This window comes from Balaenoptera musculus, chromosome 11, assembly GCF_009873245.2.
Source record: "Balaenoptera musculus isolate JJ_BM4_2016_0621 chromosome 11, mBalMus1.pri.v3, whole genome shotgun sequence".
Classification (NCBI taxonomy): domain Eukaryota; kingdom Metazoa; phylum Chordata; class Mammalia; order Artiodactyla; family Balaenopteridae; genus Balaenoptera; species Balaenoptera musculus.
In genome coordinates this window covers 20,393,654-20,412,303 of record NC_045795.1, presented here as the reverse complement: position 1 = coordinate 20,412,303, position 18,650 = coordinate 20,393,654, and the positions used below count along the sequence as shown (strand labels likewise).

Here is an 18,650-nt window from a genome sequence, read left to right as displayed (position 1 = left end):
TGGTTGGAGGGGGTGACAGATGCTTGGGTTACCTGGGAAAGATTTTCTCCAGATTTCTTCTGTATTCCTGCCTGCTTGGCCATGTGAGTTCGCAAAGCACCTAAGAGCAAAACCCAGCCCAGGATGAGTGTTCTTGTCTTCTCCACGCAGTGAGATGAAAGTGACTATTGGCAACTCCTACTTTGACTCCAACTCATCCGGGCACCTGAGAACTACAGAAGGACTGGTGATGGGGACTCCATCCAGGATCTTGCCCTTCTCTCTCCTTCTCCTCTTTCCCCCACCCCAGTTAGAGAAGTAGTTCATCCATCCAACCATCAGGTAGAACCCTCCAAATGTCACAACACAAAAACAGTTATCAGTGCATCTTTGTTTCCAGCTGCAGGTTTATTTCCACTTCAAAATCTATTTGTAAAAGTCACGGGACTGCCACGAATGCCACATACCATTCAGCAGAAAGCCGAAAAGAAGTGCGCAGATAGATGGACTCAGCTGCCCCACCTCCGCAGTGACTGGGGGAGGACAAGCCAAGCAGATCCTGGAGGTCAGCTGAGTCTTTAGGGGGACAGGAAAGCCCAGGGTCAAGCGGAAAATAACACAGACCCTGCGTGGGGGGCTTCCAGTAAAGGTAGGAAAACACCAGGCCATTAAAAAGAAGGCCCTCAGGTCCTCCCCTTGCCCAAGAACACCACACCATTTGTTAGAACGTTTGCCTACTGTGTCCCCAGTAGCAAAGCACAGATACAGTTTTACCAGCAGGAGCTCAGAAACACGCTAAGAGCAAAAGGCAAAGCGGTGTGGGGATTAGGGGTTGATTTTCAGCCCAAGACACAAAGCCAGCTCAGACTTCTGAATTTTTCCATCCTTATTCACATCGCAGTGACGCAAAAGAATCTCCCGGAACTTATCAAGGTCCACGCCACTGATGCTGGGCTGAGGACAATAAAAATAACATGTCAGTAGGCAAGCCAATGGCAGTCCCACCCTTTCATGCCACCCTGCCTCCCCTCCATGTTTGTTAAGCTTAGGGGACACCCTGCCTTCTGAGAGCCCCTCCCTGGAGACAGGCCATGAGGGAGTGATTCTATCTCCTCATCCCACCAAATGTTACCAAGGATAAGTTTTCTGCCCACAAGTTCATTTCTCAGCATGTTCCTTCAGGCAAAAGAATGTCTATTCCCACATCATTTCTCTGCAGTTCTAACAGAAAGCCTGCCTTTTTCTCAACCATAATAAAGATATTTTGCCTTAGAGCAGAGGATCGTCACCAAAATTCTGTCTCACTACACTGCTGAAAGAAGGCACATTTATTATCTCCCTGTGGGAGGTTTCTGTGCCTCTAGTTTTTAAAAGGGCTACAATGCATGAAAATCTAACTAAAGAATTATGTTGTTGAGCTAGATAGGCCCCATCACATTTATTCCAAGGGGATATTTCAGGGGCTAAGAAGGAATTGTGAATCAGGTCAGCTAGGAAAATATTCTAAACTCAAAGGCCTGCAAAAGTGAGCAATGCTGGAACTGATTCTCCCTAGGTTATTTTATTTAATCCTCGCGGTAACTTTGCAAAGTAAATGATTATGCCTTGTTTACAGATTAGGACGCGGAGGCTCAGAAAGAGCTGAGACATCTTGCCAAGCTAGAAAGAGGCAACAGCATTTTTGATCCCAAGTCTTTTGTCTCCAATTAAGTGCTTATTTCACCAGTTCTCACTGCTCTCATGGCGAAATCGCTGGCCTAATGAAGCTGTATGCGTGGTGATGAATCTAAATTTAAAAGTCAGTGTCCGGAGAGAAAGGAAAACATCAGATTTCCAAACCCCTTGATCGTGGACTAGTTATGAGTGAGCAGCAGAGGCTCACTCTGCAGGGTGTGATTTCAGGAACTCTTGGAAGCAGACCTCATCACCCAACCCCACCCCAAGGTTTCCTCACTTCCAAAGAAAGCTCCAGAAAACCTGCAATAGGAAACAAAACCTTTCATTCTGCAACTAGACAGCCATATTAAGACAAGCTAATTTGCACCGTCCCACAGGGTAAATGACTGACACGAAATCTACCCCTGATAGCAGGTTTTAACAGAGCGAAGGAGGGGAGGGAACACCAGGAACGGGGAGCCATACGGCAGAGCAAGAAGAAGAAACGCCGAAGTGGGGCAGGATTCTGGGAGATATCAGGAGGTGAAAGGGTCTGGGGCCAGAAGCTAAACCTGGCGAACTTCACTCCTCTGCTGAGAATACCTGAGTGTTTGGACTAAGAGGCTAACACGTAACACATTGTCAATAGGTTCTCTTTGTCGGGGCTCTAGAGGATAGCTCCCTGGGTGTCAGTGCCAGGCAGGTATAGACGTGGCCTGAGGAAATGTGGCCTAGAGGTCCTGAACACAGCAAGCTACACTCTGTGGCTCTGTATTAGAGGCTCATTTGTTGTACAGTTACAAGTGGGGATATTTGGTTTTCAGTATCCTCAAACCACTTTTGCTAAATCCTTTCTGCAGCAAGTGACACCTTGCCCCAGGATCCTTTTAGTAAATTCCCACACTTAGAAAAGACTCGGGTGGTAGTCATGTACATATTAGCATATATTAATTTGCCAAGGCATTTATGCAATACCAAACTATTCTAAGCTCTTTTTTTTTTTTTTTTTTTCTAATTTGTTTCCTTTAAGTGAGTAGAAATATCTTAGGTTGTGTGCAGGCATGTGTTGGGGAGGCAGTTGTGGGTATGAATGTGGGTGTGTGTATAAAGGAAGTTTCTTTGGATCTTTTGAGTTGTGGGTTTTGGGTTTTGTGGGGTTTTTAAAAATTTGTTTATTTATTTTTGGCTGCGTTGGGTCTTTTTTGCTGCATGCGGGCTTTCTCTAGTTGCGGCGAGCGGGGTCTACTCTTCGTTGCGGTGGGTGTGCTTCTCATTGTGGTGGCTTCTCTTGTTGCGGAGCACGGGCTCTAGGCATGTGGGCTTCAGTAGTTGTGGCACGAGGGCTCAGTAGTTGTGGCTCGCAGGCTCTAGGGCTCCGGCTCAGTAGTTGTGGTGCACGGGCTTAGTTGCTCCACAGCATGTGGGATCTTTCCGGACCAGGACTCGACCCCGTGACCCCTGCATTGGCAGGCTAATTCCCAACCACTGCGCCACCAGGGAAGCCCTTGAGTTATGTTTTTAATGCTTGACAAATCACCAGGATTCAGGAGGACTGAATGCCACTGCTAAAAAAATGCTTGGATCACAGAAGACAAATCATTTGAAACCACTGAGGGCTTCTATTTTAATAACAAGTTGCCAATATAAATGCATGCAGGTTCCTGATCTAAGGCCTCTATGAGTCCCCTCTTGCCAACCATCTTCTTGTCAACAACAGAGAAAAGCAGATGGTGTATCTAGCAGGGAAAAGAATAAACTTTTGGAGGCCTGGGGGCAGGACCTCTCATCATCTCCAGGCAGACACCCTGGTCATCTCTGGCATCCCTTTTATTTGGTTTCCAACATTTTTGTTCACATTGCTACTTCTCCTTTGTGGGTGCTTGGAATCTTCAATGTCTTGCCTTCCCACTTTCTAGTTTAGGTTGTAGATTCTTGTGTTGATTTTCTTGCTGTGCTAAGTGAGCTACAGGCTTTCAAAAAGTCTTGTGTAGAAATTATGGTGTCTGCTCCCTCAGGGACTTGCTATCTTATCACACTGATGGAGGACAGCCTTGGGTAGCATTTTCCAGAGGTTAAAGAAAAGGGTGGGTGTTCTAGTAACCAAATAATTTTGTTAATACAAATTCAACATATGCACCATATATTACTGTACAAGAACTAAAAGGCTATAAAATAAGCTTACTTCAGGGTTATTATTGCAAACATTGGGGATCCTGACCAGGACTGTATGTTTAGAAACTGAACCAGCTCCCTGCTGACCCCATGGCATGCTCTGATAGTTGCTTTTAAAATAAATCCCAGATACTGGTTTAATTGTCCTGTGGCCCTTTCTTTCTTTTTTTTTTTTAATTAATTTCTTTATTTATTTTTGGCTGTGTTGGGTCTTCATTTCTGTGTGAGGGCTTTCTCCAGTTGCGGCAAGCGGGGGCCACTCTTCATCGCGGTGCGCAGGCCTCTCACTATCGCGGCCTCTCTTGTTGCGGAGCACAGGCTCCAGACGCGCAGGCTCAGTAATTGTGGCTCACGGGCCCAGTTGCTCCGCGGCATGTGGGATCCTCCCAGACCAGGGCTCGAACCCGTGTCCCCTGCATTGGCAGGCGGATTCCCAACCACTGCGCTGTGACCCTTTCTTATAAGATGAAAATAAAGAAAATAGTCACAGGAGATGGCTCTAGCTTATGAAGCTGAGAAATGTCAGATCTTCAGTGGTCTCAATGTCAGGGTCTCAGTGACCCAATGGTCATACTTCACTACATCTTTCAAATTGTATGTGAATATATATTTAAGCAACCTGGAAGACTAGAAAGATCCAATAAAGATAGGCACCCTCAATCATCTGGCTTCAGGGGAGAACATTAGTAACTAATTACTGCGTACATACTTTTTAGCTCAACAGATCAGCCTCCTATAAACTGCTTTTGTATTACTAACCACAGTCTGACCCAATCCTTAGAAACCAGCTGTCTCATATTATCTGGTACTGACATGGAGAAGTGCTTTTTAGTTGCCCCAGTAGCCCCACAGAAATAGAGGGGCAAGGACAAAAGTGGTGGGGATCCTCTGATTTCCCATAGAGGTGATATAAGTCCATCAAAGAGTGAGGCGGACTTCTGCCTCCAGCTCAGGTTTTTAGATGGTCATGAATTTTTCCCTTTAATTTTCTCTAGAAAAATGTCTTCTCTGCTCCGTTGCTGGTTTCGGTTTTACTTCCATCATCTCCCATTAACCTTTGGAAGCCATTGCCGAACCCAGAGACAGCTGAAAGGTAATTGAAAGGATCTGTACGGATCTGAAGCCTCTGGGCTCTACACTCAGGCAATCAGGGGCCCTGGCTCCACAGCAAAGAGGAGGCCACACAGCTTTGGAAAACAGGCTCCCCATCCCATTATTCTATCAAAAGCAACTTAAAACTCCAGTTAGGCAAGGGCTTCTGCTGTGCACCTTTAGTGTCCCATGGATAATTGCTCACTTTCTATTATAGAAGTCATTCTGGCATTAAATAGGTAATGAGTGAAATGGGATTTTAATTTAGCAAGCAGTGTAAAAGGCAATATCACACCAACACCCAGCAACTATCCTGGCTGCGCAAATGTTGGTGAAATCTCCAACAGGAGCACCACGTGAAGGGGACAAAGAAGTGGCAAGGGGCCAGTTGGGATGGGACTAATGAGAGTTAGGAGGCATCCTGATAAGAGAAATCTCATCCATGCCTGCTTAACTGCAGTATGTAAACTTCCTGGAGATTTACGCAAAAATCGGTATCTGGGCATTTTTCCATGGCAAAACTCCATAGTTTTAATCAGATTTTTCAAAAAGGTCTGAGACCCCAAAAACCGTTAATAATTGTTGCTATTCAAATTTATTGCCATCTGGGCCAATCAGGAAACGACCATTGTGTCCTATACAGACCTCAAAAGAAATCCCTAAGGATATGAGACTATGAAATTCAGTGTCTATACAGTCTCATAGAAAAACACCCACACAGGAGTTGGAAAGTACCTGTTTAACTGGATCGTGCAGCCAGTCAGTACAATTCATCAGGATCTCAAAGGAGATTGCTTTTTTAAACATTGTTTACCCTACGTGAAACAGCTCTGTGATGTAGATATAATCTAAATATCATCAGTCCCAATCACTGCCTTGCTAGGTAAAACAGCCATCTTAGGCTAGGTGTTAGAGCAGCCCCTTGGTGTAAAAAAAAAAAAGAGAGAGAGAATCCCAAGTATGAGATTTATTACATGAAATTAAAAGTTTTAGTTATTCTAATAACCAAGTCCACAGGAGAAGGACTTTCTGTAATCGAAAAATAAAGCAGTAAGATATATAGTGGCACTGTGCTCCTTTGGTAAAATAGATGACATTCAAATGATGGTAACAAGAAGCTTCTATGGGGGCTTCACTTAATTGAAACTACAAATGATCTTAAGAGAGAAGAGAGATTTTTTGGGCTTCAAAGTTTGTTAAACAGACTACATCCCTAGATTTTCTCCAGCATTAATCTTTGGCCCTACTGATTCCCCAAAATAAACAGTGGAGTCAAAACGTCAACCCCAATCCATGATGGGGATGATCTACACAGCCTCGTGAAGTTACCTGGACAAGCTCCATCATGTCTTTGACAAACCCATCCACTTCTGGGCCTTCTAGGGCTCCAGTTTTACTCTGAAAAATAAAAGATCCAATCAACCAAATATCATTTTCTTAAGTCAGAAAGCTTAAAGAATAAATTATACAAATAGACCAAATCAGTATTCTTTTGTGACTGCAAACAAGTTTGGAAATGGCATGTTCCAACTTATCGTCTCTCTGCAGGATGTGAATGCTCCACATAAATCAGAAGCACTCACTGTACATAACTCCCTCCATTTAACCAAATGGGAAGCAGTAGTTTTGAGTTCCTTGGCTCTTACAAATAGCATTAATATGACATGTACCAACTTTATTTGCTTCCCAAATACTAGGACTCAGTTCAGACTAGTGCTAATTGAACATCCACTGATCCTTTGAAGGATAGGTTGACATTTTAAAATTTTGCTTTATGATTTAGCAATGATTTAATGAGTATCAAAACACATTTTAAATTCAAGAGAGACTAGATTGAGTGAGCATATTAGAATTACTATATGGTTCATGCAAAAAATCTTTTATTTTTTCTACCCATTTTATAAGAATGCCTATAAAATATAATACATATTAACATATTTACATATTTTAACATATTTATACATATATTTAACATAAATATTAACATATTTATAAACATAAATATTAACATATTTAACATATAAATATTAACATATTTCAGTTTCTTCTCTAAAGTTCCAGTTAATGATAAGTCATCCATTCTCTTCAAGGTTTTCTAATCCTGAACCTTTAACATATTATAAAAACTCATTCCCTTAGTGTATTTACCAGACACTAATACAGTACTTGCCACATGTCAGGAACTCCTCGAAGAGCTTACGAACATGAATTCATTTAATTCTCATATAAGAAGTCCATGAGGTAGGTATTATCATTATCCCCATCACCCTAATTTTATAGATAAGGAAAATGAGGCACAGAGAGGTTAAGAAATTTGCCCAAGGTCACACAGCTCATGAGCCGTGATTCAAAGCCAGGTAATTGGTCACAGAGTCCTATATACTTAAACAGCTTGCTAGACTGCCTCTTCCAGGTGATTTTCTTTTCTGCTCAGAGTATGACACACAGATATCCAGTCTGATTAGTTTCAGGATCTCTTATGACCTTTCTCAACTTTCTTTTTGTTTTCCTTGCTCCGTGCATTATCCCACCTTGTCCTCAAGAAATTCAATCTCTTTGCCATACTTCGTTCTTTAGAATTATTATTTTCTCGCCTCTAAAGAAGGACCAAATGATAGTCTTATAAGAGAAATAGATTTTGTGCCAAATATGCCTGACTTTCCCCCTATTTCTTTAGGTTGGTTGTGTTTTTTTATTTGACTGTTTGCTTTTGTGTTTGAGCATACTATGATAGATAGAGACCAAGAAGGAGAAACTTTCTTTTAGCTTGGTTACAAGGAGCAAAATAATAATAATAATGTGATTTTATTCTCTTCTCCACCATAAGTACTCCTATGTCTATTTTTACTTAGTTCTCAGGAGTTTCATAGAGAAGCTGAGGGTACCTTGACATAGCAACACACATGTGTGATTGCTGTTCATTATATAAATTTAGGGTCTGTAAGTAGGATGACCCCACATAAGGGCTAAAAATGCTTCCTACCTAAAGATGGCCAGCATAATATATTGAAAAGGCACACTTACGACATCATAGTGAGCAAAGATTTTCTCAAAGTCCCTCTTTCTTTCTTCAGTGGAACAAGCCTGTATATGGAGAAAGCGTTATGTCAATCAGCAGTGTGAAACTTCCATTGTACAATTCTTCCAGGGTCTTAGACAACTTTTATAAACTTTGAGTCAACAGTTCCTAATCCCTTAGTTCTGACACTGAGCCTTATCAGTCTTTAGATAAATTAAAGGCAATACAATTAGCTACCTTTCTTCCCTCCCTCTCAAATCTATAGAGCAACATGAATGATACAAATCCACCTAGAGAAATGCCACCACTTACATCCATTTTAAACTGGAGAAGGAAATTTTCCTGAAGAGCCAGAATCCTAAATGGGGGGGAAAAAAAAAAAAAAAGTAATCCACATGATGATCTATCAACTCTCAATTACAAGTAGATTTATAACTCTGGTGTGAGGAAATGGCAGGCAATGTCCAGGTTATTCTGCAGAATAGGGTAGGTGCTTAAAAAATAGGAATTTGTACAATATAAAAACAAATAAAGACGGGAAAGACTTTCACAGGGATTAGTAGTCACCATAGAGAGACATCTAAAAATTCCAGCAAGGTTTTAGGTACACGATCAATATGCAAAATTCAGTTGTATTTCGATATACTAGTAATGGCCAATCCAAAAGAGAAATTAAGAATACCATTCCATTTACAACAGTATCAAGAAGAATAAAATACTTAGGAATAAATATGATAAAAGAGACCTAAGACTTATAGACTGAAAACTATAAAACAATGTTGAAGAAAAACAAAGAAGGACTAAATAATAGTATTAAGGACATCCTGTGATCATGAGTTAGAAGACTTAATATTTTTAAGATGGCAATGCTCCTCAAATTTATCTACAGATCCGACACAATTCCTATAAAAATCCCAGTTGCCTTTTTTTGCAGAAATTGATAATCTGATAATTGATGATCTGCAATTCATGTGGAAATGCAAGGAATTCAGAATAGCCATAACTACACTTTTTAAAAGGGTAAATTATATAGTATATAAATTATACTCAATAAAAAATTATGTATTTCTCTTTCCTGCATAACTACAATTGTACTTCAGTGGAATAGAATCAGTTTCAAAAGACTAAAGCATTGGATTTGTGTTGAATTTATAATCATGGGTATATAGAGAGAAAGGCAGAAAAAATATCATACAACTATTTGGAAAGTTTTACTCCTTTGGATGCCCAGGGTAGAGAGAATTAAATTGAGCCAAATAGAGGGTAGAATATCCTGAGACTCTGCAAGGAATACTGTCCTCATCTATTTGCTGGCACCAAGCAGTCTAAAGTATGTTGCCAGTTAGAGGACATATACTCGAGAGGTGATTGTATAGGAGTAATAGGGCTACATTTCACAGCTGGGGGTAGAGAAAGAAGATTCCCATGTGTAAATGTTTTAAGACCTTTTGTCATTGAATTAGTTTCTTATTGCTGCTATAACAAATTACCACAAACTTAGTGGCTTAAAACAACACATTAATATCTTACAGTACTGGAACTCAGAAGTCTGAAATGGATTTCACTGGTGTTTCAAGGTGTTGACGGGGCTGTATTCCTTATGGAGGCTCTAGGGGAGAATCTGTTTCCCTGCCCTTTTCAGCTTCTAGAAGCTGCCTGCATTCTTTGGCTTATGGCCCCTTCCTCTACTTCAAAGCCAGCAATATAACATCTTCAAATTTCTCTGTGATTCTGATCTTTTACCTCCTCCTTACATGTTTAAAGGTCCTTTGTTATCACACTGCACCTACCCAGGTACTCCAGAATAATCTCTTTATTTTAAGGTTTTTAATTAGCAACCTTAATTCTATCTGCAACTTTAGTTATCTTTGCCATATAACATAAAGTATCCACTGGTCCTGGGAATTAGGACATGAACATCTTTATTCTGCTTACCCTAATTGTCATTTTCAAATTCCATAGCAAATTGGTTTTAAAATAATGTAGTAACTGTCTTATTGCTTTGCATCTCAATACCACTTAACCCTTTCTTCAGTCCAGAACTATTCATTGAATCCTCCCATGTAGCTCTCACTGTGTGAGAAGCTATTCAGGAGATTAAGACATAGTCCCTACCAGCTAGGTAGGACTATAGTAGGGGGTGTTTGTAAATCTGCAGAGGGGCTTTTTGTTTATCACAGGGATAGAATGGCCATGACTAGTGCTCTGCTTCACTGTTCAGTGTACAATTGCCATCCAGCCTGACCCTGAGGAACCTGGTATTATAGTTGCTCCCCCTAAGGGTTCTATCCATGTATTCTTTTTTTTTTTTAATATCTTTATTAGAGTATAATTGCTTTACAATGGTGTGTCAGTTTCTGCTTTATAACAAAGTGAATCAGTTATACATATACATATGTCCCCATATCTCTTCCCTCTTGCATCTCCCTCCCTCCCACCCTCCCTATCACACCCCTCTAGGTGGTCACAAAGCACCGAGCTGATCTCCCTGTGCTATGCGGCTGCTTCCCGCACATTTGGTAGTATATATAAGTCCATGCCAATCTCTCACTTCGTCCCAGCTTACCCTTCCCCCTTCCCATGTCCTCAAGTCCATTCTCTACGTCTGCATCTTTATTCCTGTCATGCCCCTAGGTTCTTCAGAACCATCTTTTTTTTTTTAGATTCCATATATATGTGTTAGCATACAGTATTTATTTTTCTCTTTCTTACTTCACTCTGTATGACAGTCTCTAGGTCCATCCACCTCACTACAAATAACTCGGTTTCATTCCTTTTTATGGCTGAGTAATATTCCATTGTATATATGTGCCACATCTTCTTTATCCATTCATCTGTCGATGGACACTTAGGTTGCGTCCATGTCCTGGCTATTGTAAATAGAGCTGCAATGAACACTTTGGTACATGACTCTTTTTGAATTATGGTTTTCTCAGGGTATACGCCCAGTAATGGGATTGCTGGGTCACATGGTAGTTCTATTTTTAGTTTCTTAAGGAACCTCCATACTGTTCTCCATAGTGGCTGTATCAATTTACATTCCCACCAACAGGGCAAGAGGGTTCCCTTCTCTCCACAGCCTCTCCAGCATTTATTGTTTGTAGATTTTTTGATGATGGCCATTCTGACCGGTGTGAGATGATATCTCATTGTAGTTTTGATTTGCATTTCTCTAATGATTAATGATGTTGAGCATTCTTTCATGTGTTTGTTGGCAATCTGTATATCTTCTTTGGAGAAATGTCTATTTAGGTCTTCTGCCCATTTTTGGATTGGGTTGTTTGTTTTTTTGATATTGAGCTGCATGAGTGGCTTGTATATTTTGGAGATTAATCCTTTGTCAGTTGCTTCATTTGCAAATATTTCTCCCATTCTGAGGGTTGTCTTTTCATCTTGTTTATGGTTTCCTTTGCTGTGCAAAAGCTTTTACATTTCATTAGGTCCCATTTGTTTATTTTTGTTTGTATTTCCATTTCTTTAGGAGGTGGGTCAAAAAGGATCTTGCTGTGATTTATGTCATAGAGTGTTCTGCCTATGTTTTCCTCTAAGAGTTTGATGGTGTCTGGCCTTACATTTAGGTCTTTAATCCATTTTGAGTTTATTTTTGTGTATGGTGTTAGGGAGTGTTCTAATTTCATTCTTTTACATGTAGCTGTCCAGTTTTCCCAGCACCACTTATCGAAGAAGCTGTCTTTTCTCCACTGTATATTCTTGCCTCCTTTATCAAAGATAAGGTGACCATATGTGCGTGGGTTTATCTCTGGGCTTTCTATCCTATTCCATTGATCTATATTTCTGTTTTTGTGCCAGTACCATAGTGTCTTGATTATGTACCTTTGTAGTGTAGTCTGAAGTCAGGGAGCCTGATTCCTCCAGCTCTGTTTTTCTTTCTCAAGATTGCTTTGGCTATTCGTGGCCTTTCGTGTTTCTATACAAATTGTGAAATTTTTTGTTCTAGTTCTGTGAAAAATGCCATTGGTAGTTTGATAAGGATTGCATTGAATCTGTAGATTGCTTTGGGCAGTATAGTCACTTTCACAATGTTGATTCTTCCAGTCCAAGAACATGGTATATCTCTCCATCTGTTGGTATCATCTTTAATTTCTTTCATCAGTGTCTTATAATTTTCTGCATACAAGTTTTTTGTCTCCTTAGGTAGGTTTATTCCTAGATATTCTTTTTGTTGCAATGGTAAATGGGAGTGTTTAATTTCACTTTCAGATTTTTCATCATTAGTGTATAGGGATGCAAGAGATTTCTGTGCATTAATTTTGTATCCTGCTACTTTACCAAATTCATTGATTAGCTCTACTAGTTTTCTGGTAGCATCTTTAGGATTCTCTATGTATAGTATCATGTCATCTGCAAACAGTGACAGCTTTACTTCTTCTTTTCCAGTTTGTATTCCTTTTATTTCTTTTTCTTCTCTGATTGCTGTTGGTAAAACTTCCAAAACTATGTCGTATAATAGTGGTGAGAGTGGGCAGCCTTGTCTTGTTGCTGATATTAGTGGAAATGGTTTCAGTTTTTCACCATTGAGGATGATGTTGGCTGTGTGTTTGTCATATATGGCTTTTATTATGTTGAGGAAAGTTCCCTCTATGCCTACTCTCTGGAGGGTTTTTATCATAAATGGGTGTTGAATTTTGTCGAAAGCTTTCTTTGCATCTATTGAGATGATCATATGGCTTTTCTCCTTCAATTTGTTAATATGGTGTATCACATTGATTGATTTGCGTATATTGAAGAATCCTTGCATTCCTGGGATAAACCCCACTTGATCATAGTTTATGATCCTTTTAATGTGCTGTTGGATTCTGTTTGCTAGTATTTTGTTCAGGATTTTTGCATCTATGTTCATCAGTGATATTGGCCCGTAGTTTTCTTTCCTTGTGAAATCTTTGTCTGGTTTTGGTATCAGAGTGATGGTGGCCTCGTAGAATGAGTTTGGGAGTGTTCCTCCCTTATCCATGTATTCTTGATCCAATGATTTCAACTCTCTATCTGCTCAGAATCTCTTTTTTCCTTTTTGTGGACAATCAGAGGTTGTTTTGGGGTCGGCTAGACTTGACAGAAACATGCTGACATCATCATGTGTCACAATACCAGCCTCATAGGCAGCACTTTTGCAGATACTGGACCACTTCTGCTGTCATCCTCCCCTCTTCCACTTCTAGCCTGCAGATACTTGGTGCCCCACAGAGGATACGCCAGCACTCAGACCACAGGGTGCAGCTGTGAGTCTGACTCTGTTGTTCTCTGTCCTGAACTAACTATTCAGTATTCTCAGAACCAGTGAATGGGATTCAGGACTTTTTTTTTGTTGTGGGATCCTTATGTAGGACCATGAATGTCTGGCCTTTGAGGGCAGGGCTGGCCCATTTATAAAATATTTTGAAAATGTTGTGCATAGTGCTTTTCTGGGGAGAAGTGCTTTTATGATCTTCACAAAGGTATCTGTTACCCCTAAAGATTCACCTATTCTTTAAGACTTCAGGTGAGACTTGATCTCTGCCTTTCAAAAAGAAGTGTATGCTGTCAGTAAACCCCTAGGAACATGTTTCTGAATCTATGACACCATTTTCACACTACTCACCTTGCCAAGTCATTAAGATCCAACCGGCCATCATTATTTTTGTCAAAGATCTTCATCTGGAATGCAGAAGGGGAAAGGAGTGTAAGAAATACTTGTAATGGGAATTTATTTTGAAAGTCATTAAAGTGCTTTTCTGTTTTGCTCTTCTGGTTATATATTTGTCTAAATTGGCTGAGGTTGACTCATATCATAGAGTACTCTCTATAGAGTATAGAAGAAATAGTTTTCCATGAAAGCAGAAGTAGCTGAGGGGGATATGATGTAGGAGAAAGTCTGCCCTGTGTAGGCCTCAGAGGATTGTAGGAAGGAAAAGAGAGAGAGAAGCAGAGATGGCAGAGTAAAGTAGATGTGTGACCTAGCTCTGCTGGAAGGGGATCTGGAGGGAGAGGAGAACTAGCTAAGGAAGGACAACATTGAGCAGACAGAGTTGCTGGGGCTTAGCTTTCCTGGGACCCTCTGAGCACCCAAGGGTTTGGAGGCTGAGTCAAGGACCAGTGGACCTTCCGTGGGGCCAGCTGAGTATGAGATGATGCTGGAACAGAGGATGGGGGTGGATCACTGAGTCAGCAAGCTGGAAGGAGGATATGGCAGAGAATTAGTGATCTGCATCCAGCAAGAGTTAGAGGATGGCTTCAACCATGAATGTCAGCCAAGTAGCAGCAACTGTGTGGTCAACAGGCATCACCATGGAAACCAGAGCATTGTGACTTGGGACCTCGACTCCTCCCCTTCACCATGAGGTCCTATAAGCTGCCTTTTCTCTCCTTACCCAGCTTGATGACATTTTTAGAGAAGGGTCTGGGTTGGATCCAGAGGACTGAGAAATCTAAGAGACTGAGCTTTTCCTTTTGCAGAGACTTAGCCTTATTCAAAGAGGCTGTTTGAATTTATTAGATCAGGCTAAATTTGTTTTTTTTTAACATCTTTATTGGACTATAATTGCTTTATAATGGTGTGTTAGTTTCTGCTTTATAACAAAGTGAATCAGCTATACATATACATATATCCCCATATCTCCTTCCTCTTGTGTAGATCAGACAAAGTTTTAAGCAAGATATAAGAGGTTCATTCTTAGAAAGCTAGATTATCTTGAGTTTTAAGCAAATAATAGCTCACCTTGAAAGACATGGGCCCATCTTCATTGGTGTGCAAATTTACACAGCAAGTGTAAGGGGGAAAAGCCCTTTGCTCAAAATTGGCTCAAGGAAGAACTGAACACTAATGTGTAAATTATGCTTCTGCCCATCAGAAAATTGGTTATGTGGTTCACTTAAGGATCAGAATCAGAAAAAAAAAATCACTTGCTTAATTTTACTATCCCTGTGTGTGTACACATGGGGGTGATTAATACACCTATTCCCCTGTGTCTCCTCTTCTAGTTGACTGGGACATCTTTGACTACAAGAAATATGCATAACAAGGGAAGCTTGAGACATGCCTATTGCACCAGACCAGAAATCAGACCTCTTGTCACATTAGTAAAGTCATATGATCTCTTTGGGTGCAGCTTCTTCAGCTATTACTGTGCCCATGATTTTAACTTTCCTTATCAGAAGAACCCTATTTTCAAATGAAATTCTGCGTGGTGCTTGAATGTATAAAGCAAAGAAATGGAGCTGTACAAGTAGTGGCTGGAAGTGGGCTGGAGCTTTGTCCTCTAGGTTCCCTCTCAATCCTGAAGTATTGCCTCTGAGCCCAAGGGTTTCTTGGAACCCAACAGGCCAATAACCACTGACTGAATTAGGGCCCAGATTGCATCCAGCTCTGAAAATTAATGATTTCATGACTTTGTCAAAGCAGTTGAAGGGGAGTAAGATTGATGCTGAGCACTTTTCCTGGTAAAGTCGGCAAACAGAGTCCTTCAGAGCAGGTTCCAGTGTGGCTAATGGGAGGACTGAGTTCTTGGGAAGACTGGGTTCTTAGGTATCCAGGGACCTCGGTGGCACCGGCCCTTGCACTTCACCCCTGAGTAATTGATGGTCAGCATCTCCTCAGAGGATGCTATATGACTACTGAACGGTGGTGTTCAGAACACCCAAATTACACGCACCACAGCACTGTTTCATATGCAAGTTCACTGCAACCGCCACGAGAGTATCTTCCACCAGAAGCCATCAGTAGAGTAGCAGCTGGTTGCTAATCCAGGTATATGAATTTACCAGGATTTTCTTCCTCCCAAAACTTGATTATGAAAAAGAAAAAGCCTCAGAAAATGACCGGTTTCTAAGAGGGAGGGAAGAGTAGGCTCCTAATAGTTCATGATCTCAGTAACTGAGAAAGTTGTTTATAAACAGGTCCATACTAACTCACGGAAGTTACTAACGACCTTTGATGAATTTTGAATGTTTGGCAATTTGGTGGTGGGGGGGGGTGGGCATAATGGCTTCTTAATTTTTAAAACTCTAATAGTGACCATTTGTAGAGCAGCCAAAACTTTGTATGTTATTTCATTTAATCATCACCACATTCTCAGAAGGTAAGAAATAGCTGCATGCCACACATGCAAGAAACTGGAATATAGAAAGATTGATTTGTCTAAGAAAGTAGCAAGATTTGAATCTAAGCATATCTGTCACCAGAGCTCTAGAGCTCTTCCCATAAACCAGGCTCTTAGCTTTATAGAGTCTGGGTAGCTTATGGTTAATGTAGTTTGCTTCATGGTTGGTTATGAAATAAAACATCTGGTGCTATAGATTATGCCAGAGATGTGGTGTTTACCTTTTCTAATTGCCCTTCTTTCCCTGGGAAAGCAAAAAAAGATTCTATTTATGTGAGTTTCCCTCTGACCTTAGTGGTCACGTGCTCGTGGCACAGGTCCCTCCTAGAGGGCTGTGGTGATTCACAGTGCTGGCGGTGGGGACAAGATTCCATTCTGAAGGGTTGATTGTTGAAAGGTTGTGAAGGGCCCTTAACCACTGTTCTCACTTCTGCCACTGCCTTTTCCAAGATTGAACATCCACACATTTTGAGTACTAAGTACATGAAAGGTTCTATAAAGTCTCCTGGAAATGGAACACAATGACTTACTGACAAACTCCTTAAAATTCTGTAGACCTATGGTTCCCCACGAGAGACCCCCTCAGAGACTATAGATCTACCCAGCATTCTCCTTAGATTGAATAATAGGTTTACCTTAATTTTTTGATTCTTTAAAGATGCCATGGTGATTGTGAAATGTAAATCCATTTAAAACCATTGCTGGGTTAATATCGGGTTGGCCAAAAAGTTCATTCAGGTTTTTCCGTAACATCTTACAGAAAAACCTGAACCAACTTTTTGGCCAACCCAAATAGTAACTTCTTACCAGACACAGTAGATCCAAAGTATGACTATTGTCATGTGGTGAGAGAGGCAGTCCGTGAATTTTTTAAACAATTGCTAAATGATAATTTGAGATGCAGTGCAAGGTCAAAATTATGCAGATAGTTCAGCAGAGTGAAGAGTACAAAGTATAAGTCCTTCCCGTCCCTGTTGTAAAGGTAACTACCATTCACAGGACTGTGTGTCCTTCCAGAAACTTTTTAAACATTTTAATATGTCCATCTTTATTTTTTGGACAAATAGGACCACATTCTATGTATCATTTTGCAACTTGCTTTTTTTCATTAAGCAGTATTCTTAGAAATCACTCCTTATCGGTTATCATTTTTTTTTACTTAAAAAGAGTTCCTCATTCTTAAAAAGTCTGGCAATTGTTGCCATACACAATCTCAAAAAGGATTTAGAGGGCCCCCCCCCATATTACTGAATCAACAATTGTGTGTTGAATAATTACCATGTGTCTAACAACATGTGAGGCACTGTGAGAGATTCTCAAATATCATTAAGGTGGTACAGGCTTTTAGGAGCTTACAATGTAATTGGAGAGGCAAAAATGAATATCTGAAATAAGATTCAGCATTATCTCCATGACCACTGAGTCAAAGAAACAGAACAATGTGTTAGAATATTGAAGAACACTGAGAGAGAAGATGGGACTTCAGATAAATCTTGAAGGAGGGGCAACTTGAAAGGTATAGTTCACATTCACTGGGCTGAGGAAGATCACCAATGGAACAGGACTTGGGGAGAAGGTCAGAATGTCAGTTTTGGACATGCCAAGTTTGAGAGGCTTATTGGGCATCCAAGTGGAGACACACATCCAAGTATATGCAGGCAGCTCAGAGAAGTGCTCTGAGTCAGAGCTATAAATTGGAGGCAGTCACCTTTAGTTAGTATTCAGAACCATCAGACTGGTTGAGATCAACAGTAGAGTGAGGGTGGACGTGGAATAGAAGAGATTTCAAGACAACCTGGTGGCGGAGGGGGGGATAAATTGGGAGATTGGGACTGACATATACACACTACTATATATAAAATAGATAACTAATAAGAACCTACTATATAGTACAGGGAACTCTACTCAATACTCTGTAATGGCCTATATGGGAAAAGAATCTAAAAAAAGAGTGGATATATGTATATGTACAACTGATTCACTTTGCTGTACCCCTGAAACTAACACAGCATTGTAAATCAACTAGACTCCAATAAAAATTAAATTTAAAAAAAGCACAGACATGTCTCAGATTGGCCTGGATCAGAGACCTAGGGGGAAGGAAGCAGCTAGGAAGTCAGGTGCTTTAATCCAGGCATGAAGGATGAGAGCTGGGACCAGGGTAGAGGATGGGGGTATTCTCTTTGCCCGCCACATTCTCAGATTTTAATTTATTGTTTTACAGTAGTTCAAGTTCCATGCTCTAATTAGGTACATGAGCTTAATATCTCCCACATGTATTAGCTTACATTTTACAAAGCTCAGTATTACCAAATAATATTCTACTCAGACAGCTAATCTTTCCCCCTGCCAGGTGTTGGCAGCATCTCTTAATTAGATGTCATAATTGGATTTTGTTAATAGTTTCCTTCCTTGTACAGAACATTAATTACGAGTTTAGATGAGACAAGGTCTGCAGACCTCAACTTTTCTCTTCTGATTGGATGTTCTGCCTTGACTTGTTGATTGTTACATTTCAGACAGCTTTCAAGTGTGCCAATCCTTATTTGGGTCAATTTGAATTCATTAATAGGTTACATCTCTTAAGTAAAGCATTTGATGCTAAACCTCAGAACCAAATCTTTAATGCAGTGTTGCTG

General features: G+C 40.5%; 1 protein-coding gene across 1 annotated transcript in view; it reads right to left on the bottom strand.

Annotated features, from left to right (window-relative positions):
• Positions 1-804: 804 nt before the first annotated feature.
• Positions 805-18,650, bottom strand: part of SCGN (secretagogin, EF-hand calcium binding protein) — a 37,337-nt gene continuing 19,491 nt past the window's right edge. The window contains exons 7-11 of the mRNA XM_036868166.1: positions 13,515-13,570; positions 8,231-8,276; positions 7,924-7,983; positions 6,229-6,297; positions 805-933 (exon numbers count right to left, since the gene is read on the bottom strand). Of these exons, the coding sequence (XP_036724061.1) occupies positions 805-933; positions 6,229-6,297; positions 7,924-7,983; positions 8,231-8,276; positions 13,515-13,570 (360 nt within the window). The remainder of the gene's footprint in view (positions 934-6,228; positions 6,298-7,923; positions 7,984-8,230; positions 8,277-13,514; positions 13,571-18,650) is intronic.